This window comes from Dipteris shenzhenensis, chromosome 18 (assembly GCF_047967505.1).
Source record: "Dipteris shenzhenensis isolate YYH24624 ecotype China chromosome 18, Dip_SZ_1.0, whole genome shotgun sequence".
Classification (NCBI taxonomy): Eukaryota; Viridiplantae; Streptophyta; class Polypodiopsida; order Gleicheniales; family Dipteridaceae; genus Dipteris; species Dipteris shenzhenensis.
Genome location: NC_141613.1, coordinates 25,611,341 through 25,634,405, shown reverse-complemented (window position 1 = coordinate 25,634,405; position 23,065 = coordinate 25,611,341). Strand labels below are relative to the sequence as shown.

Sequence of the window (23,065 nt, the reverse complement as noted above, 5' to 3'; positions counted from 1 at the left end):
CAAGTTTGACACTTACTTTGTGAATTTTTACATGCTATGCAGCAGTAGTACAATGTTCGCCCACACCGCATTCATCATAATCATCGGGTCCAGGTCTAGGTGAGTCAGTATGGTAGGCATCTCATCCGCTGCACCCATAGCCCACCAGTCCCTGCCGAACACACACACACCCCCATGGTCACCACTAGGTGATTAGAATCAGTACGTCCATTTTTGCATTTGTTCGCCATCTTGCATGCTGACCTCACACTCTGTCCTGCATTGTATAAGGGCACTCTACTCACTCACTCTCCCACTCACCTTCACACCCCCCCTCTTTTCCTTTTACTTCTTTACATAGTCAGTATCCCACCAGTCGTCGCCATAGAAGTATCCCACTGACCGTCGCCCTTCAAAAATCCCCCCGACCATTGCCATCGCCAGATCACACCGATCGTCGCCATCTCGTATCTCATCGTCTGCCATCATAAAAATGTCCCGCCCATCGTTGCCAAAGTACCACACCGACTATCGCCATTGCTAGATCGCACCAATCGCCGCCAAAGGAAAATTCCCCTAGCCATTGCCACATCAAATCACACTGACCGTTGCCATAATTCCTCCAAACGTACAACAGCAACACCAATGCTAGCATCTTGTGAGGCGCAGCAAGAATCCCCACCACTACCAAATCAATCAGGACGTGGTACGAGCACCCTTCAACCTGTTGGTCATCGTCAGTGAGAAGTACTCCAAGAAGAAGAAGCTTGACGCCCATAGCACGGTCTATCACTATGATCACCAAAAGAGCAAGGGCCGACTCTAGTTCATAGCCATTCACCAGCTCGAGGTGGAGAGGCCAGCAAGAGCCTTGCAATTGCTCACACAAGTCAAGCACATAGACCACCATCAGTCCCGTTGTGCTAAATATTCTGCTATGCTTTGTGGAGCCCCAGGATACAAATTGGGCAGACTACTTCTGCACCCAAATGAGGGATAACCTCAACACACATGGGGAAGTAATCAGCAATCCCATGCTGTACATGCCGGTTCTCTACTACTTGTTGCATCTACATCCACTAGTAGGCTTCGAGCTAGCCAAAAAATCCACCATCGGGCCAGTGCAAATAGAGACTGAAGAGACAGAAGCCAAGCCCAAGCAAGCGAGGACAACACCTAGTGCCAATCCGACCGGTCATGTGCAACCGAGACCCAAGTCAGCTACTACTCGCATAGTATGGGGACCACCAGATGCAAGAATTCATGTGTCAATAACTACGACTCTAGCAGGCAGATTCTCAAAATAGAGACAAACGGGTTCAAGAGGAGCCCATCCTCATCGAAGACCTCCAAAGTGACGGTCACCATTGGCATCCATCCAGGGGCCAAAGTCACACCGACACAACAATCTAATCATTACTTGTCTTCGAAATTGTGGACATATACACTAACCCAATCATTAATACTTTCTAGCTTATACAACAACCTAGTCATCACTTGTCATCCAAATTGTCATCCTGTACAATAGCCCAAATCATCACTACATGTCCTACACAATGGCCTACTTCTTTTCTTAAAGAAGGACCTAGTTATCACTACTTCTTACCTCTGCCTCATCCTCATCCTTATCCTCATCCTCAGTCTCATCATCTTCATCGTTGACACCTCCTTCCACATCATCGTCTTTTGCTCCTCCACTTGCTCTTGCTTCTTTAGCATGCTGGGCCTCTCACAAGACTGCATCTCCATCTCACGGGCTATTTAACAAGCACACATCTTAGAGGATACTACATCCTCTAATGGTTGAATTTGAGCATTACAGAAAAGAAATTGCAATTTGGAGATCTTACATCAATAAAGGGGATGAATTCCCCATTTTCTTCGAGCATCTTGAAGAGTAAAGAAGTCTCATCAAAACTATTACTTATGGTGCTCATTCTTTGATTTCTTCCCATTTTTCTATCACCTGTTTTTTCAATGATTTTTTGCCCATTTGGTAAATCTGCGTGATGATGATCATCGTTTGAGACTAATCTGTGTTTGATTCTTTGATTGAAATCTTATTTCCACTTTAATATTCTAAACTTGATGAAGCTAAAAATTTGATGTCAGTCGTCAATTCTTCAAACCTTCTACCTCTGATTACTTTTTTTTGTTATCATTGATGTTAACACTTTATATTATTTCTAGAATTTCTCTACTTTAATGCATATCTATTTACCACACTTTTTGTCTTTAATATCCTCCTCATCAAATATCTTGTATCCTCTAGACAATTTTGTTGACTATAGAGACTTTGGTCACTTCTTTTTAATATTGTCTTACAGACTATTGATTGATGTCTTGCTAAGATTATGTCTAATGTAGGTACCCGATGCTTGCTTGCTATTACCAATATTTCATTTACATATGTGTTTACATTTCATCCATTTGGTGCTTGCAAGTTCTTGAATTTGATATCCACTTCATTCATTTGATGCTTGCAAGCTCTTGAATTTGATATTTTTCTTGCATATGAAGCCTTGTTGCATTTTAAATTTGCATGTCCATAGAGCATTGTATATGCTTGCTTCATAATATCATTACTCTTTGATGCCAATTTAATTAAAAACAGACCCTTGGGTGTAAAATTGATGCACATGTTATACGTTTCAAAGATTTTCCCAAAATTGTTTTACCTTTCAAATATGTTCCCAAAATGTACTTAGAAAAATTGTTATACCTTTCAAACATTTTCCCAAAATGAACTTATAAATACATCCTTTAATGTTGTTGAACTTGGTGATGAAGAATGCATTGAATTTTCATGAACATTTGAGCTCAAATAAGCTCAAAATGTATTACATAGTTCTTGAATGTGGCACATGAATTGAGTAATTTAATGATGAAAATTGTGCATGAAAGTGATGGAATTATATTCCCCTTTTAGTGCATGAACTAGGCCAAATGTGGCTCAATAAACTGCTGACCAAGGAATGATCTTTGAAAATTTGGGTAATTTCTAGCATGTAACTACTCTAGCTAAGGCACCTACAAGCATAATAAAATGTCACTACTCTAGCTAAAAATAGGATAACTACTCTTACTAAGGCACTTAAGGTAATTTCTAGCATGTAACTATTCTGGCTAAAAATAGGGTAACTACTCTGGCTAAGGCACCTACAAGCATAATAATCATATGGTTTAAAAGACCAAGCATGATAGCTAGTATATACACTTTTAGTTAAGGTACCTATAGTCAAAGTAGCTAGACATTGTAGTGATCACATATGATAACTAGAGTAGGTTGGCTCAACTAGCCTAACTAGCCTGTTGGTATATATATATACATATATATACATATATATACATGTATATACATATGTTCTTTATCTTTTACCTTGGATATATATAAAAATAAATATATATATATGTATATATACATACATACATACATACATATATGTATGTACACACACACACACACACACACACACACAAACACATATGTATATATATATGTATGTATATATATATGTATGTATATATATATGTATGTATATATACATGTATATACATATATATATATATATATATATATGTATATACATGTATATATATATACATATATATATATGTATGTATATATATATGTATATACATGTATATATATATACATATATATATATATGTATGTATATATACATGTATATATGCATACATATATATATACATGTGTGTGTGTGTGTGTGTGTGTGTGTGTACATACATATATGTATGTATGTATGTATGTATGTATATATACATATATTTATTTATTTTTATATATATCCAAGGTAAAAGATAAAGAACCGGTGAAATTTGGATGTTATAGGGAAGCTTATGTTGATTAACAATGGATTTGGGTTGATCGTCTCTTCTAGAACTGGAAGCATTACATCTTGAAATTACTAGTGGTTGGAGCTCTTGAATTTGATATTTTTTGTTGCATATGAAGTCTTTGTTTCTTTTTAAAGTTGGATGCCAATATAGCATTGTTGATCGATATTGTTTTATAATGGCATTTCACTCTGATGTCAATTGCATTAAGAACAAACCCTTGCACATAAAAGTGAAGCACCTTGTTATAATTTTCAAAGATTTTTGAAAAGTGTTCTTATTATTTTGCCTTTTATGTTTTTGAACCTAATGATGAGGTTTATATGGCTCTGGTAAAATAATTCCACTTTGTCTAAATTTGAAGTGTGCATTGAAAGTGGCACATGAATAGACCGATGCAATGATGCCAAGAAATGGCAAGTGTGCATCAAAACAATGAGATATATTTCTCTTTTAGTGCATAAAAACTAGTCCGGTTAAGGCAAATCATGTGGTTAAAGAGACTAGGATATCCTTTTTAATTCACCTTCTATTCAATTTGTCTATCAACTTTCAAGTACATGTTGTCCTTAGGCATGGGAAGAAGTGGTTGAAGATGATATTAAGAGGATTAGTAGAACTCTTCATGATATGTTTTTAGTTGATGCCCAAAAATGGCAACTACACTCCTTCCCACAATCTAATTCTCTCCTGGATTAGTAAATAAACTAAATCTATTCAGCTTGAAAAATCCCCTAAGGGTTGCATCTATTCTCCATTATCATCCTTGTTGGTCCCATGAAGTCCCCCTAAGTCCTCACCCTTGTTGTGTCTAAGTGCATCTTTAATGTCATGACCTTTAGGGGCTTGAGTCCCTAGTAATTGAAAACCATATTGAGTCACATGGCATTAAATTACCTATCTTTCTAGTAGTGAAACCCTTCCAATTTTGAGAAAGATATACGTGGCCCCTTAGTACATGGTTCCTTACTAAAATGGATTCCACTTCTAGAAGTACCTCTAGTGTTTGTATCTCAGTGTTTTGATACAAGACAAATTTTTTCTTAAGAAGAAAGGACTAGCTAGCATCTCCCTTGTATAATAAGGCATATATAATAAGGCACTAGTCAACCATTTGTCCACAAATATTGCTTAGACAGTGCAAATGTCCCACTTGAGTTTTCTATTTTCCTTTCCCCACCTAGAGAAAAGTTCTCATAAAGCATTCAACTAATTTAGCCACTTTTTAGATGGATACTAGCAAGAAATGAAATAAATGACAAAACAATTTTGGTGGGGCAAAATGGGGATTTTTTCACCCCATTGTAGCCCACCATAAGTTAACATAAAAGAGATGGGATCTCTATAACAAAAATCCTCAAAGCGGCATGAACATGTCTAGCAAAATGTATTACAAAAAATCACTAGAAGGGGGAAGAACATATCATTCTTCAACGTGTGAGTACAAAAATTCCCTCAAGGGGGCATGAATGTATAAGGCAGCAAGAGCAGTCATACGAAATTCTAAAAAGGGTGGGTATATAGACTCATACTTGCATCCACCTCCATTGACTCTAGGCCCCTCGCTTGCTAGATCCCTCGCCCCCTCTCATCCTCTCTACATCCCTTGTCTAGGGTAGGCTACATGCAACATGAATGAAAAGTTTATCAAGTACATCAAAAATTGCATAACTTAATAGAAGATAGCTATATTATGAAAGTAAGAGTGACCAACGACTTACCTTGAATGTGGTAATATCCACAATCAAGATGAACTCCCTTGCTCTCAAGCTTGTCAAAGAGACCCTAAGTATTATGTGCATAATCATAATTATACACATCCTTGGTTAGCATACGATCAGCCACACAAGTTTGCAACAACAGTTGTTCATAAGAAAAGAGAAGGGCAAGAATAGGTATGAAAAAGAATACATGTAAAACAAAATACATTATCTGACAAGATAGTGGGTAATAAAGATACTTACAAAATACCATGTGAACGGACCCGTGCAGCCACTCCCCAAGTGGAAATTTTTGACATTTTGTTGTCAGGCATGTGTCACCTTTTGCAACTAGATCCAATTCTCAAGGTTCTCTTCTTCTCTTCCTTTGTCAAGTGCCAATCCTTACAAAATACATGAGGGAGTGGTAGTCTATTTTTCACTACATCTCAAAACCTTGATCTTTGCGGTGAACCACATGTAGTCTAGCATGCACCTCTGTAGCCTACTCTACCATAGGAAATTCTCTATAGAGCACATCTATGATATAGTACATCTTATCAATAGCTTGATATCTCCAATCTTTAAATAAGTTCTTGTCAAAGACAAGGCTCATCTACCGCATCCGCGACATGACACGAGATCCTCTATGACCCATGACAATCTCTTATGTCATCCTCAAAACACACAAGACCCTTACGAGGAGGTGTCCAAAATGGTGGACCTGAGAAGAGGAGATTCAATGTAAGCAAGCTCCCTCTTCTAAGCAATCAGAGCCATCCCCCTCCCCATATAAGAGCAAATTAGTGGAATTTCAAAACAACTAAATGCCTCTAAGTAAAAAGAATAAAGTATGCAAAAGAAAAGGGCAAATGGGCCAAAAAAGACTGTGGTGATGGAACCAGTACAACCTTATTATGTATAGCTACTAATGAAATGCATAGAGCTTAAGGAAGGTGAGTGGTTTTTGCAGAGGGAAAATGGCCCAAAAAGACTGTGGTGATGGAACCAATACAACCTTACTATGTATAGTTACTAATGAAATGCATAGAGCTTAGGGAAGGTCAATGGAAGGCAAAAGGCTACAAATCTGAAAGAGCAAAAAGTGTTTATAATGAAGTGGGATGAGATTGGAATTGACTATTGAAGTTAGTGCAAGTATCAACAAGACAACCTTAGAAAGTCATAGACAAAACAAAAATTATGCAATAATATGCATAGAGGGCGATTGCTGGGCATATCACAAGATGATGTGGGAAATTGATTTTCATCATAACAAGACAAAGGGACCACTATAGCCTTGCTATATGGGAGACATAGGGATATTGTAAGCAGCACTAAATGTGAGACATCTTCAAGCCAAATAACTATTTATTCCACGTGGAACTTTTACCCTTTGGTCATTACAGACATCAAGTTGTTCTAGTGGCTCTTTTTGGCTTGCTAAGGGTCTATGGACTCTAAAGAGATGGAGTCTTTTTTGCTAATCAAGATCATTGTTTAGTTTAGAAGTTAATTCATTTATAAATTCACCATCTTAATGGGTATTTAGTATTAAGATTAATCATAGTCTAAGCCATTGTAATGAATTTTAGGTTTAGGCTTGTCTTTTCATGCGGGTCCTAAATAATTTTGTCATTGTGTGGATTAAGTTTTTGGCCTACATGAGAGGTGAAATATTTTATCATTTAGCTTCTAGGACACCACCTTTATTAGAGCAACTCCCCACATAGCTCCAAACGCTAGGGAGGCTATTAAGATCGCAAGGGACTCTGCAATCAATTTCGCATCCCCGCATGTAGAACAAAGCTTGATTTAAAAATTATCCGCATACTCCAATGGCTTCACAGCTTGCAGTGTCCCCCTCTCCACCAATGGGAGTGGATCTTTCCTCCCAACAGTCCAATGCTAGGCTGGAATCTGAGTTTTCAAGCTCTCGACTGGCATCGGACTGCAAGGGAGCCCTACTAAGCCAGCTCTCCAACTCCATGGGGCTGCAAATATATCCTGCCAATGGGGCTCCCCTAGAGCCACAGGCTCGCACAAGGAGGCCCCTTAAAAAGCATTGAGATAATAATCCTATCTCCACTCATTTAACGGACACATTCTTTTCTCTCCTCTCTTTTTTTTTACTCATCTACCTTTCCCCATATCCATTTACCTTTACTTGCATTTCTCTTTTCCTTTCTTACACCTTTTGTTTCCTTTTACAAGTTATTGAAAAATTTTTTGTAACTACTTTACATTCTCTCTAAATGGGGAAGTGCCACCTTGTTAAAAGCAAGACCCTAGTAACAAATCTATAAACTTACACCTTTTGTTTCCCTTTTTCAAAGGTGTTTCCCTTTTTCGAGTTATTGAAAAATTTTATTGTAACTACTTTACATTCTCTCTAAATGGGAAAGTGCCACCTTGTTAAAAGCAAGGCCTTAGTAACAAATCTATAAACTATGGTGGGCTACTTTTGATTCAACTTAGAATTCAAAGACCCTTACTCATTAGCATATTGGACAAACCATTGCATTGCATACATTTAAACATAATGCACACTAACTACGATAACATTCCAAAAAGCAGGGCCTTAGTGGGATTATCACCTTGTTTAAAGTAAAAAGATGAGGTGATCCAATAAGCTCACTCAACGAGTGACTTGCAAATTCTTACATTTCCAAGAAATTCCAACAAGATAGTGTCTTGAGATGCAACCTGAGAAACCTGCTTTTTATATCAGTACTCAAGATCCTACTATATTTTGAATTACTTGCACCAGTCCAAACCCATTCGTTTCTAAACTTGGCCTTTTTCTAGCAGAATTATCATCAGCTTTGTAGATTCCAGCAGAAAGCTGATCACAGGGTTGCCCAACTCAATCTGCAAGGAACAGGCACATCAGCAATTGGCTTTGTGCTGGTGCAAGTATAACTATACTCATGTTGCAGTTGCTAACGTCTTTTGTAATTATCAGGTTACGTTGGCTTCAATGGTGTGTCTGTCCAGCTGCTGGTCTGTTGAAAATTTTAAGGGGCATTGAACGCTTCCTGGGAAAGTTTTAGTCAGAGCTTTGCAGTCAGAGCAGTTAGAAAGTTGCGTAGATCCTTCGGATTCTCTCACCACATAGTAATGACCATTTGGGCACTTGTACCATTGCCCTTTAGCTCCCACCTCATACAGCTTAACCTCTAGCCCATGATTTGCCTCACCCTTGATTGCAAGGCTTCGTGTTTTCAAGGCCTCCCTGTGCTCAGACTCTTCTCTCAGAACAATATCACATGCCTTTATAGCTGTGGAGAATTCTTTTAGCCTGCATAATGCAGATGCCCATTGAACAAGAGCTTTGATAGCCAAACACTTGTCTGGCCTAGAGTATGTTTGAGCTATAGTCCCACGTGACAGAAGTCCAGATAGCATGCTCATGTTCTTTTTCTTTCGTCCGCTGTCCAAACCTTCAGCAGCACTCGCAAGGGAACTGTTCTTCACTACAAATTGGAAGAGGCAGATCGCCTGCTCGAATTTGGATTGCAAAGCAAATGTACACCCTAACCAAAAGTGTGCCTCGAAGTTCGATATATTCTGCATGATTGCAGCTATGAATTTACAGGCGGCCAGCTTGTAATTCTGACTTTTCTGGCTCAGGCGTCGGTTGCCTTCGGTCGTCATCTCAAAACTATCCATGAGGTACCTGTTGCCTTCATTCACCAGCTCAGAACTATTGATTAGCTTTTTCACATCCTCAATCTGGCTAAGTTTGGTCTTCACTTCATTTCCATATCGGGAAGATTGTAATACAGGGGCTCTGCATGCAGGGCTGCAAAGAGACATTGCTCAGTAAGGCTCTCGATCTACCTTCATCTCGAAGCAAACCCTCACTCTAACCAAGTTCTGGAATGAAATTGAACATATCAAGGCAGTAACATTTCAGCAAGCAAAGAAAATAACATATAGAATTTGAGTGCAACGATAAACACCAGTTTATGGGTGTGATCTTGCTAGACTCGGAGTGTTCCAAACAGATCCAAGTATCGAGTCCACTAGCTTCAAAAATGTGCCCGCAATCTTGAAGCATCACAAATCGGTCGAGGGCCCCGAACTCGTCCATCAACTTCTGTGAAATAGGTTCTTTGAAGTGGGGAGTGCATATTCTACAGATAGAGGGACAAATCTCACCGCACAATCCCAGGCAAGGATGCCCACACTCAAGCATCAATTCACATGGCTCATTGCAGCAAGCTCGATCACAGCGCTCGTGACACTGCCGGGTGCAATTGTGATGCTTGCATTTCCACGGACACGGCTTCATACAAGGAACACAGAGATCAGCACATAGATCACCACATTTGTGTTGACAATGGCGGTGTGAGCAACGCCTGCGGCAAGGCATGGAGCAGGGAGGGCAGACTTTATGGCAAGCAGATCTACATCTATGACCACAGGGAAGTTTTCTGGCACAATTTTCACGACATGGATTGTGCTGTTTTCCTTGTTTGCAAGATCCACAAGTACCTGTGCAAACATGCTGGCAGTCTGGACTAAGCATCCCCCTGCAAGGCTCTCTACAAGTGTAATCTTGGGGATCCTGGTGGCACGCCATCTTTGCTGAGTGGCCACAAGGCAGATTTCTTTCTACCAGCTCACGGCAGACAGAAATGCATTTTTTCCCGCACCCACTAGGGCATTTGTGACCGCAGCTTAGAGTTTTTGGACATGGTTCCCTACAAGTAACGGACTGTATCAAGGTGGAGCAGGCAACACTTTGAGAATGGCCACATCCTGGAAGCTCCTTAGAAAGCCACACTTGACATGGAGGACACTCCGTGGAGCCATGGCACAAGCTTCCACATGGATGACAGCACCATGGAAGCTTTTCAGGGCACTGTTGAGGGCATACAACACTGTTATGATCACCTGGATGACATTGTAGTGGACAAACATGGCCACAGTCCAGCTGGTGATCACAAGGTTTGTTGCAACCACCATCCGGCACTTGTTGGAAATCATCTGGCCTGGAAATCCTCATCTCTTTTCCATGATGTTTCTGACAAGTTAAAATAAGCTCGTTGCCATATGATCCAAAGCTTTGTAGATCTTGAATTACAGTTTTCCATAAATCACTCTTGTCTGCCAGGAGTTCTCCATTCCCAAAAATGAAGAGCCCATTTCTGGCTCTAGATAAGGCAACACAAACACGGTTGGAGATGCTCAGGAAACCTATTTTTCCAGGACCGTCCTTTGAAGGAATGCAATTGCTCCTAACAAGAGAAAGGATGATGATGTTGCATTCCTCCCCCTGATAGTTATCAACAGTGGTTATGCGAGGCATTTGGCTTTCATCACTCCAGGAATGCACTCCTAACTTCATGGTTAGACGCTGGTGAATTTCTTGTACCTGGCCCTTGTACATTGACAATACTGTGATATCAGTGTTTGTATAACCCTGTTTAAGAAGATAAGCGCACAGCTCCACTATAAATTTTGCTTCCTCAATATTCACTTTCCCAGTTTTATCACCACCTTTCTGTCCCTCAATTGCATCATGATTAAGAAAGAACACACTTGACCTGACACCCATGATAACCTCTCTGGATAAAACAGAAGCATGATCTTTCAACATTGGATATAGACTGGAAATCAGCCTAGAGATACAAGGCCTCATTCGCCTCTGCACCTCAAGAGTTACATACTCTAGTCCACTTCTGACCAACCGCTCAAACAATGAGACATCCAGATTGTGGTTCACAGCAAGCTTGTACGCAGCAACAGAAGGCCGGAGCTGCAAATGGTCTCCAATCAAAATCAGGTGCTTCGTAGAACTAGTTAAGCAGGCCAGAATGTGGCTCTCCAACACTTCAGCAGCCTCTTCCACAATGGTTATCTCTGCTTGTAGTGATTCCAGCATCGTATGGTAGCGCGCAGCAGCTGTGGTTGTCATTCCGACTACTTTGGCACTTGTAAGTAGTGAAAGACGAATTTCATCATCTATCTCCAACTTCCTTTTGCAGGCAACCTCATAGTCAGTAGAAAGTGATGCAATAGTGCGTTCAGCATTGTTTTTTATTTCTTCCAGCCAATGCTGGTGGAGTTTCGTCCGGGTACACTTATCCAAGGACCACACATCCGCATAATTTACCAGCATCTCCAGTGGCCACTCGTGTGCTTGAACAGAAACCATCTCATTTGGAATTACACTTATGGTCTTTCCTTGAAGTGTTTCACCATCTGACCTACTCTTCTGTCTTGCATCTGTCTTACGATTAACCTCAAAAACTACAGGTACCCTAGATGTAACATTACCAGAACTGTCTAGAATCCCATTGCTCTCAGGAGCTTTACACTCAGGTACACACGCCCAATTCGATTTAACCTGTGACTGCAGAGAATAACCATTTCTGTTAACATTCATTCTAAAAACATTGTAGGCATTGTGCACTGCAAGTTCAGGATTGCTCTTCTCTTCCGGTTCTCTATCCCCTTCATTCACCCATATTTGTACGACTGTTTTTGGATCACAGCCTTGATAAAAGAGAGACTGGATTTGCTCCTCTGTAGCAACACCACGTAATGAGCCCATGGTAGCAAGTTTTAGCTTCGTTCGGTCTACTTGCTGAAGAATTTTAGCCTCAAGCTCGTTTTTTTTCCTTCGAGCTTTCTTAAGCTTTTCTTTATACAACTTATTATCAGACCGGTTGTTCTGCTTTTTGAGGAGTGTTCTCAAGTTGCATTCTGCCAGCTCATCCGTTTTTGATTGTCCACCTATCCTGATCACATTCTTTTCTTGACCATATATGGCCTTCAAAAACTGGTCTAATGCATGATTAGTATAACACACAATGAGAATAGGCCCTCCTGCCGTCTGCTCACGTGGGAAAGCCAGAAGTGGATGGTTCTTGTTCACATGGGTTGGGAGAGCCAGACGTGGACGCTTCTTATTTACATGGGTAGGGAGTGCCAGAATTGGACGGAAAGTAGAGTTCTTCAAGTTTTCCAACAAGATTTTCACAATCAAGAGGCCAACGAAGGTTTTACCTGTGCCAGGAGGACCCTGAATAAGGGCAAGCTTCTTGGTCAAACCGTGCTTCAAAGCTGCAATCTGGCTTTTGTCCAGGGAGGACGTCCATTCAGGCCAATCTTGCAGAATGTGCAATTTGCTGGTGGGCAACTCCTCCCGCAAACTGGGAAAAGCACATTCAAAGTCGTAAATGTCTTGTCCTTTCCGGAATTTGATATAGATAGGTTCTTCTATGGGAGCTGGTTCCACAGATACGAGGTGCTCTTTGAAAGGAAGGTTGGCCATTTCAGGTCTCTGTAGAGTCTTGAGAACATGGAAGTACGCCCCAAAATAAGCAGCAGACGATTCAGCCATTGTGTATTCGACGTTAGATTTCAGTCCTTCATGGGATTCTTCCAGGAGCTGAACATCAACCAAATTCCGGGACAGAAGCGTTGGAGAATCATTGGCAACGACTGCCCATAGGAATGTCTGGAAGTTGTCGTGTGAAATGCAGAGAAGAGAGCCATACATGAGGCGCTTTGAGGATTCCCAATCCGACACTCTTCTTCCACTGACACGAAAAGATATGCGGTGCACAATGGCCTCTCTCCCACAGCGATCGCCTACCAGTCGCGCACTCGAATAGACGTAGAGACTGGGGTCTCTGGAGTTGCGGCGAAGCTCATTGAGGCCATCCCTCATTGGTGCAATGCAATCTTCCTGCATCAATCGGAAATGAGTCGCTAAATGTGCATCAACGCTTGGACACCTTGTTGGGATTGAGTTCACTGGCAGCTGCCTGATACTTTCTCCAGAAAACAGCTGCTCCATTGACGGAACGATTGGAAGATTTCTGAAGTCCTCGCCCTGCACAAAGAAATGCATACACTGTTTGATCAGAAATCGCGTTTAACATTAAGCTTACGAAGTTCAACCAGTATGAGGTTCTCACAAGTGAAAATGCATCTATATTTTGATCGTCCACTGCATGCAATCTCTCCTCCTTATGCGTTTGCTCGAGTAGACGAGCTACGGTATTGCGCAGCTTTCTCGTGGAAGCATCATCCGTTGGTAATGCATCCACCACCGCTTTCAGGTCATCCCAAGGCACCTGTTTCCATCCTTCGTCGATGCGTCCGATCAGCTCCTCACTGAGAGCAATATATGGCTCAATGTAAGCTGCAGAAGGCTCCAAACGGCCTCTGATGTGCTCACGCAATCGAGACAGAAAGACGGAGCCGAAGAGCGCACCATAGATTTTGTCACTGGCGTGACGGAGGTGAATGGCTCGTATATACGGTCGGGTGAGTAGAGAGACGAACTGGTGCTGGAGGTTCGGAGGCAGATTTGGGTGATTGAGGACAACCAGCATACTCTGCAATCCACGGGCAGAGCTAAGGTAAGCGACGCAGTCGGATTCCGATTTCAGCTGCTGGTTGATGAGCCATTTCTCGATCTGCAGAGTCTCTGGAGCCAAATCTATGGCGGGAAGAGAGTGAGAGAAGCGGCAAGAAGAGCCATCTTTGCAGAAACCAGCTTTGAAAAGTCCGCAGAGAGCGGGAGAAGATCGAAGTTGGGAGGAAGGGGGGGGGCTAAGTAGCGAATCGTTATCGCCACGATGTTCTTGCATTGCTTCGATCGTATGGAGCTGGTGCTGGAGGAGAAACGATTGAATCAGAGACAATAATCTGTCACGAAATCTGTTTTGTTGTCTGTCAATCAGGAAGTGCAGCCGATCAGATGGTTTGATTATGCTCGTTATGACGGAGCTGCTTCGTCTTCGGAAAACTGTAACGCTCGATTTCGATGCGGTTCCTCCTCCTCTTCTTCAATCTTGCGTTCCTTTTTGCTCGCTCGCTCGATCGATTTCAATGCGGTTCCTCGTCTCTGTTTTCCGTCGATGCTTGAATTATCACTCTTCGCTTCCAGTGGCGTGATTCATCTGTCGATGCTTGAATCACTCTTCTTCTTCCCAGTAGGAGTGATTGATCTGGTGCTGCGCGCACGAAGCTCGCTAGCTACACCTGCACACTGCACAGCACAAAACTATCTTCTCTCTCTCTCTCGCCTTGTTTCTCTGTTTGTGTCGATGCTTGATCACTCTTTTCCCTCCCCAGCTGCGTGCTTGATCTCGTGCTGCGCTCGCGAAGCTAAGCTACAACTGCGCACAGCAAAACTGTCTTTTTGCAATCTTAGCAGAACACCTTGCATCTGTACGCTTCGCTTCCTCCTTACACGCCCGCTCTCCCTCTCCCTCTCTCTCCCTCTCTCTCTCTCTCTCGCCCTCTCGCGATCGCTCTTCCCTCCACAGTATTTGGGCTTTTTCAAATGGTTCTGAGCGCTCGTAAATGCTGAGTTAAATGCACACCGATTTCCCTCTCTGTTCACCACCCTCGTGCACGCTGCTCTCTCTCTCGCGCCTCAAACCTTCCTTGCTGCTTCCGTCGAATGATTTGCGGCATCTGTGAGCTCCCTCCAGAGCCTCCACTGTACTGGGTGTGTTTGATATCGCGCGCGCGCTCTCTCTCTCTTTCTCTCAAACACTCTTGCCTCCGGTGTCTCCACTGTACTGGGTATTTGATATCGCTCGTAAATATGCACACCGATATCCTCGTTCGTTCTCTCTCTGTCTCTCTCTCGCCTTAATCGTCCTTCCTGCTTTGCTTCCCTTACCCATAAAATACCTTTGTGACTGCGCGGCGGCGTCGCCTGGAGCGTGAGATTCACGAACCGAACTTCGAAGAGGCGTTTTCAAAACTCGTCGAATGCCGATTTACATTTACGTCATATTCAACAATCTACTTCGAAAAGCTATCTGGGAACGAACGTGTTGACAGAAAATCATGAATTGGAGACGGCTACGCTATTGAAGTGTGTCATTGCCGCCATGAAATGCTTGGTTGGTTCAATAAATTCTGTGCTCAAGAAATGAGTGCACCATGGAATCTTTGAGCTTTCACAGCTAGTGCTTTAGTGTTCTAGCGTTCAATCAATTCTCTTGTAAAAACTCATTATATATAATTTAATGTATATATATAATTTATATAATATAATGTATAGCCCCTAGTTATGTGGGCCTAGAAATTCATTAGTTTGTTTGAAATTTTCAATTGAGGTCTCGTTCACACCACCCGCCTCGCCACCATCAAGGAGCATGGTCGCCACCGGATGGTCAAGATTTAAGTTAAGGTTGCAAATATAAGATCCCGTTCACACCACCGTCGCATAAATGCCAAAAACTAGCGTATTTCTTCCCCGATTGCAAGGTTCCCACAATAGGCCCCGATCATCAACATGGCAATACTCCGCCCTGGTGGAGACAAGGCCCATGCTAGTGTCAGTCTCTTGCTGCAGCCAATGGTGTTTCATGTCTTTTCTTATTTGAGCATCTTCCAAGCTTTTTTTTTCTAGATTTGCAGGCTTTCATTTAAGACATTTAACGCTCAAAGGGACCTGGCCCTTCGTGGGAACCATTGCCCACCAATGCCCAAAAATGCTCATGGAGCATTTCCGAGCGCTGCGTGGGAACCTCCTCTAAGGTAACAATGGGTGATTGGCCTAGTGGTTGAAGGAATGTTGCATGAGCAGGGTGTTTTAGGAGTTCAACTTCCAACTAGCGCATTTTGTGCCCTTTCTTTTTGCTTGCCCTCTTAGGTCAGACAAGTTTTTTTCCTCCATGCCCAAGCCTAGGTTATAAACTGGACCAAGTAGAACTAGGAATGTGCAATCCATCTTAACATTATGTCCCACACTAAACTCTAACTCACTCACCAAGGCGCTTGCCGGCTTCCCACATCCAAATCTCTTCGGGAATGTTTACAGCCTAAGGGTGTTTACACACTCATTCCCTCCCTGTAAAATTGCGCAAACAGTCCAAACAAGCAATGAATCTGGAACTTGCACGCTCACTCATTTATATTTACACACTATGTCCACCTAGCCCAGTGCGTAATTCACTACTGAAGAGCAGGATCATGCCTCGCAAAACGAGGTTTGTGTTGCAAACAAAAAATTGTTGGGAGGCAAACCATGTATGGGTGATCAGCAAGGGTACTTAGGTTACGAGTAACATAAAACGTGGTTGTCAAGCAACTATGTACCTTGCACCTGCGCTCTTGTTTCGGTGACAAACGTAAACTGCCTAGACATCCTATCCCATTGCAAAAAGAAACGCACATGTCAATCTACATATAGAGGAAAAAACGATAACTCAAATGAAAAAGGAAATCCATAACTCAAATGAAAAAGGAAATCCAAACATTATCAAGGACAAAACCATGAAATATTACGTCTCATTTCATATTTGTATAAATAGCCAGCATTCCCAAAGACATGACAGTTATTGGATGGACTATTGAATGAACTTTAAAAAGCTATACAAAGATTACCGAAATGAAGATTTGCCACCCAAGAAAGTCTGAGGAGGGCTTAAAAGAGCAATGTCATACTCCTAGGCTCTTGTTGTTGCCAATTGCAAAACTTCCCTGTACACAACATTTGTGGTAGAAGTATTATCCGCCTCCTCGTCCCTGGCATCAGACACACTCTCCGAAAAACCTTAACAGCGTTTGATGCTCGGATACGTGAAAACGCCACGTATAGCTGGCCATGACTGAACACCGTTGTCACCAAGTACAGTCCCAAAACATACAATGTTTGGCCCCGTGACTTGTTGATTGTCATGTCAAATGCCAATCGGATAGGAAATTGCCATCTCCTCATGTCGAATGCAAGTTTAAGGTTGGTCAGAATGAATGTTATCCTTGGAATGAAGGTTCTATCACCAGCATTGGTACCAATAATGATTTCACCTTCTAACACTTTCGTGTGAAACTCTTTGCAGATCAACCGTGTCCCATTGCACAAACCCTGGCAAGGATTCAAATTGCACAACAAAATAATAGGAGCATTCCTTTTCAAAACCAATCGATGCGGGGGGTATCCACCAAGAAGATCCAAACTATTCAGATACTTGACTGCAAACAAAAAAGAATCTCCCCCTAAGTTGTCCATTGAGTCTACGCTTAGGTACTCCCTTTCCTCACCTGGCATTGCCTTCAATGCTGCCGTAGCATTAATTGCATCAACCTCAATGTTTCGAGGTGCAAGAATAGCATGCTCTCAAAAATATGGTGCACAGTCCAAAACAGCTGCAAGCCCTCTATACACCCATCTAATGAGGCCTTCCATGGACTTTGTCTCTAAAAGCATTTGCAATGGAATCACAACAGTATCTCCTTTTGTACATCTATTTATCCCATTGCCAATGTCCAAAACCCATTGGGTAACTCTTGCTTGGCACAATTATCACCATTCCGAAGGACCCGCATATTCTGCGTCAACTTCAATACTGTAGTGCGACCCCAAATCCTTGAGTGGCATAAGGTAGCATTGACAATGTCCTCTTGTCCTGTCTTTGGAAGCATTGGCAAGACTTGTCTAAAATCCCCCCCCAACAACACCACCTTCCCACCAAAAAGTTATGATATCTCACAATGTTCTGTCTGGTGCCTCGAAAGCAAACTGGTGAGTCATGGGTGCCTCATCCCATATTATCAGCCTAGCCATCTTCAAAACATTTGTGAGGTGACTATTAACCTTAATATTGCAGCTACTGCTAGTACCATCCAGCTCCAACATTATCTTGAATCGTGAGTGTGCCGTGCGTCCATTGGCTAGTAGCAATGCTACAATCCCATAAGATGCACATGCCAAAGCGATAAGCCCCTCCCCACGCACCGAGAGGGCAAGCAATTGTAGAGAAAGGTCTTTCCAGACCCTCCTGGACCATCGAGAAAAAATACCTCACCACCGTCGCTATAGACCCTTGCCAAAATTTGATCGAATGCAGCACGTTGGCAGTGATTCAAGGACATTTCCATCCGCTGGGCAGTCTGTGCTTCTTTCACTCAATCAAATGTTCTTTCTTCTTGCAATAAGCCATTTGCAGCTTCTGAAAAAGATGTTCTGTCGACAATAGGCATTCCGTCAAACTCAGCCAACCTTTGCCCATGTTGTTAAAGAATGTGCTCCAAGTGCATTATAGCCTTCTTTATCACTAGGGCACGACGACCAATTAAATTCCCCATACTTGATTCCAATATATGAAAAAAATCATCCGAAAGCTCAACGGAAAATTTCCCCCTCAAAAGTCCAGGAGATGTTTGCTCACAGAAAACCAGAATTGTGACAAACAGGTGTATCAGTTGTGCGCTATAAACACAGCCTCTTGCATACACACAAACCATTCATCATCACTCTCCAACAATCCTCGTGCTATGCATGCTGCCTTGAAAGTAGGGTAGACTTGACTGTCAAAAGTACATAGGTCATCAAAGGACTTGCATCCCGTGCACACATTAAGAAGCATATGCATGAAGTAGAGTCACCAGCTGAGGGGAAAATATTGTACATCCGACCGATGGTATTCCCCTTCTGTCTTCTAGTCCACTGCTTACTGGTTTTGTTCCAAACCAACTTCTTTAGCAAGTCACCATACAACAAGTTGCTTATGTCATATTGCAACTGATTGTAAGTGAATCATTCTGTGAGGGTGGTCTTCTAATTTTGTTCCCTGCCCACAACATTTTGCAAATCATCATTATCTCAAAATATGACGATATTGCGCATCAGAAGACGAACCTGCAACCTTTGCACATCTAGTTTTTCATTGTGCATGGCATACTCGTAAATTCGCCAACATGCTTCTAATGCTAACATGTAATGTGCATCCAAGTAACTACTAATCTCATCAATGCCACTGTCGACTGTGTTGTGCAAATGCCCTTGCTCTCCTGCATGATTTAGCTACATCTTGATGATGGCTCTGTCATGACCTTTGTACACATATTTATACACATACTTAACTGCAGTGATTATGGAGCATATTTCAACATTGATATGTGCCTTGTACTTCATTGAGAGGAAAGGATTAACTGGCACAATCCAACGATTATCAATCACACCCCCTTTCACTTGTATCTTTCTACCATCATCATGGCGCCTGTAAATAGGATAACCATCATTGCCAACAACAGTAGTCTGCAAGAATGCATGTGGATAACGACAAATGCATTTCCCATCAACCATGCAAGTTGTAGATGGATTCAGTGCACCACACGGACCATGGGCATTACATTGCCCAATAATCTCATGCAACTCTGGGAACATTGCCTTATCTGGCAACTCTGCACACACTAATTGGTCATAGTGATCGATCTCCATGGGTTTGAAGGCACCTTCTAATATCAACAATATGTGTGAGTGTGGCAGACCTCTCTTTTGAAACTCTATCATACCCACGTATCCAGCCACCTTATCAAACAAATTATGCTTCGTAATTGACTGCATCATGTCCTTATGCTTTTGAAAAAACACACGGGCTGTCAAATCTGGCCAGTCTTGCGCATTTTGTCCTGGCAACAATGCTGCATATATTTCAGGCCATTTGGGATTACAGGTAAATGTAATGAATAAATCAGGTTTTCCCCTTTTCCTAACAATTGCCATCACATCTTGGTATAGATGGCACATATACCGAGGCCCTCCCTTCCTTAAGATATAGTATATCTCTCTCTCCCTCTCTCATAAACACACACACACACACACACACAAACACACACACTCTCTCTCTCTCACACATATAATCTCTCTCTCTCTCTCTTTCTCTCTCTAAAAAATGGAATACATACAAAAATCGCGTTGGCCCATGCTTAAAAACCCTCTTGAGGGATGATCCAATGCATCTTTGCATAAAATTTCAAGAAACAATGCATTGAAGTTGTTTTTTAAAAATAATAATGAAGCTATTTTTACATCCAAGAAAGAGCCGGAGAGAGCCTTAAAAAAGAGCCATCGAAAAAGCAGGAGAGAGAGCCTACATAAACAATCTTTTCCATTGCACACAAAATAAATATAGAAAGATAGGGAAGTGTGTGTGTTGGGGGGGGGGGGGGGGGGAGAGAGAGAAGGTGGGCGCCCGGCACTGGGCACGTACTTGGAGATGCACACGGGCTGAGCATGGACTCCACGGAGAGGATCTTGGAGTTTGGAGATGCGCACGGATAGAGACGAACGAATAGAGAAGAACTGAAGCAACATGGAGCATGGAGCAGCATGAACCACGGCGCACCAAGCAGCATGGACCACGGACCATGGAGACTAAGGACGAAGTCACAAACTGGAGCAGCACGGAGGGTCAGATTCGCCTGGAGGGCCAGTTGGATTCCTGGACGAACTTTGAAGGTCTACATCTGCGTGTTGTCATACGTGTAGGAGCTAGAGGTGATGGAGATGATGGGACGTTTGAGACTCATGAGAGGGCAATGGAGGCTAGAGCCACTGGACTGCTGGATCAGCAGCAAGCTAATAGAGCGGGAGCTACAGGACATCAGCGCGTCATGCAAGGAGGGAGCACGAAATGCGAGGAGGGAGTGCGTACTGCAAGGAGGGAGCTCTAGGGTGGAGGATACTATGCCGTGTGCGCTCTACAAGAGGAGGGAGATGTGAGGGTGGAGGGTGTGCAACCCAAGAGCAGTGGAGCTATGAGGGTGAAGGGTGCGCAGCCAAGAGCAGTGAGTGTGGTGACTGGCAGCATTTTGATTGCTATTCATGGCATGCAAAGTCTCTGTCCCTCTCTCTTAGAGAATTTTTAAAATTCCTTCCTCCCTCCTCTCGCGACAGGTGACAGGTTAGCTCTCCCTCCCCTCGCAACACGTGGCAAGTTTGCTCTCCCTCCCGTCGTGACACGTGGTAAGGTAAGTCCCTCTCCCTCCTTAAGATATAGTATATCTCTCTCTCCCTCTCTCACAAACACACACACACACACACACACACACACACACACAAAACACACACACTCTCTCTCTCTCTCACACACACACACACACATATAATCTCTCTCTCTCTCTCTTTCTCTCTCTATAAAATGGAATACATACAAAAATCGTGTTGGCCCATGCTCAAAAACCCTCTTGAGGGATGATCCAATGCAACTTTGCATAAAATTTCAAGAAACAATGCATTGAAGCTGTTTTTAAAAAATAATATTGAAGCTGTTTTTACATCCAAGGAAGAGCAGGAGAGATCCTTCAAAGAGAGCCATCGAAAAGGTAAGAGAGAGAGCCTCAAATGGGCTACATGAACAATCGTTTCCATTGCACGCAAAAGAAATATAGAAAGATAGGGAAGTGGGGGGGGGGGAGAGAGAGAGAGGAGGCAAGCCTGACACTAGGCATGCACTTGGAGATGCGCATGGGCTGAGCACAGACTCCATGGAGCGGATCTTGGAGTCTGGAGATGCGTACGGATAGAGATAAACAAACAGAGAAGAATTGGAGCAACGCGGAGCATAGAGTAGCATGGAGCACGGCGCACTGAGGATCACGGATGACGGACCACAAAGACTATGGATGGAGTCACGAACTGGAGCAGCACGGAGGGTTGGATTCGCCTGGAGGGCTAGTTGGATTTTTGGATGAAATTTGAAGGTCTACGTATGCGTGCTGTTATACGTGCAAGAGTTGGAGGTGACAGAGATGATGGGACGTCGAGGCTCACGGGAGGGCAATGGAGCCTAGAGCCGCTAGACCGTTGGAGTAGTAGCAGCGAGCTAACAGAGTAGGAGCTGCAGGACAGCAGCACGTCGTGCGAGGAGGGAGTGCGAAATACAAGGAGGGAGTACATACTACGAGGAGGGAGCTCTCAAGTGGACACTATGCCGTGTGTGCTCTACAAGGAGGGAGCTATGAGGGTGGAGGGTGCGCAGCCCAAGAGTAGTGCAGTTGTGAGGGTGGAGGGTGTGTAGCCCAAGAGTAGTGAGTGTGGAGGGTGGTGGCATTTTGATCATTGTTCATGGCGTGCTGAGTCTTTGACCATCTCTCTTAGAGAATTTTCAAAATTCCCTCCTCCCTCCCCTCGCGACAGGTGGCAAGTTAGCTCTCCCTTCCATCACATCATAATTGAATTAGTCAACTCTAGTGAATCTTACAAAACACGATCCTCAACAAGCAAGTAGGAGCACTACCTTTTGCCTTAGATTCTACTAGATGCAAATGATTGTAAAGATGAATGGATGATGCAACCGCTTGCAAATACAAAGAGATTTACAAACTCGATGTGCGACAAAACAACAATAGAACTAATGTAAAATTCACACTTCTATTATAGAAGAAACTGGAGGAACTACATTGCTTCTGAACAACATACACAATCGGATAACATCGAGCCATGATAAGGAGAAGCTGGAGAGGACAGCGGGATCACAAGAGTCGTGGGCGGAGTGCAGATGCTGTCGAAACCAAAGGAGATGCCAAGGCAAGAAATATCCTACAAAAGAGATTTATCCATCACATGCCCATGCGCAAAACTCTCCATGCAAACTGACACATGTCACCCCTCTTCTATACTATATCCTAAGGAGGGAGAGGGACTTACCTTACCACGTGTCCCAAGGGGAGGGAGAGCAAACCTGCCACATGTTGCGAGGGCTTCTACAATTGGTATCAGAGCAGGTTTAATGATGAAATCGAAGCATGAATCAGTT

General features: G+C 42.8%; 1 protein-coding gene across 1 annotated transcript; it reads right to left on the bottom strand.

The window, feature by feature from the left end:
- Positions 1-1,472: 1,472 nt before the first annotated feature.
- LOC147891004 (uncharacterized) lies at positions 1,473-14,152 on the bottom strand. The gene is made up of 7 exons (XM_087389131.1): positions 13,475-14,152; positions 12,427-13,389; positions 9,503-12,384; positions 8,508-9,342; positions 8,299-8,382; positions 1,586-1,699; positions 1,473-1,496 (listed from the first exon to the last, which is right to left on the bottom strand). The coding sequence occupies exons 1-7, from the start codon at positions 14,150-14,152 to the stop codon at positions 1,473-1,475; spliced, it is 5,580 nt and encodes a 1,859-aa protein (XP_087245257.1).
- Positions 14,153-23,065: the final 8,913 nt, after the last annotated feature.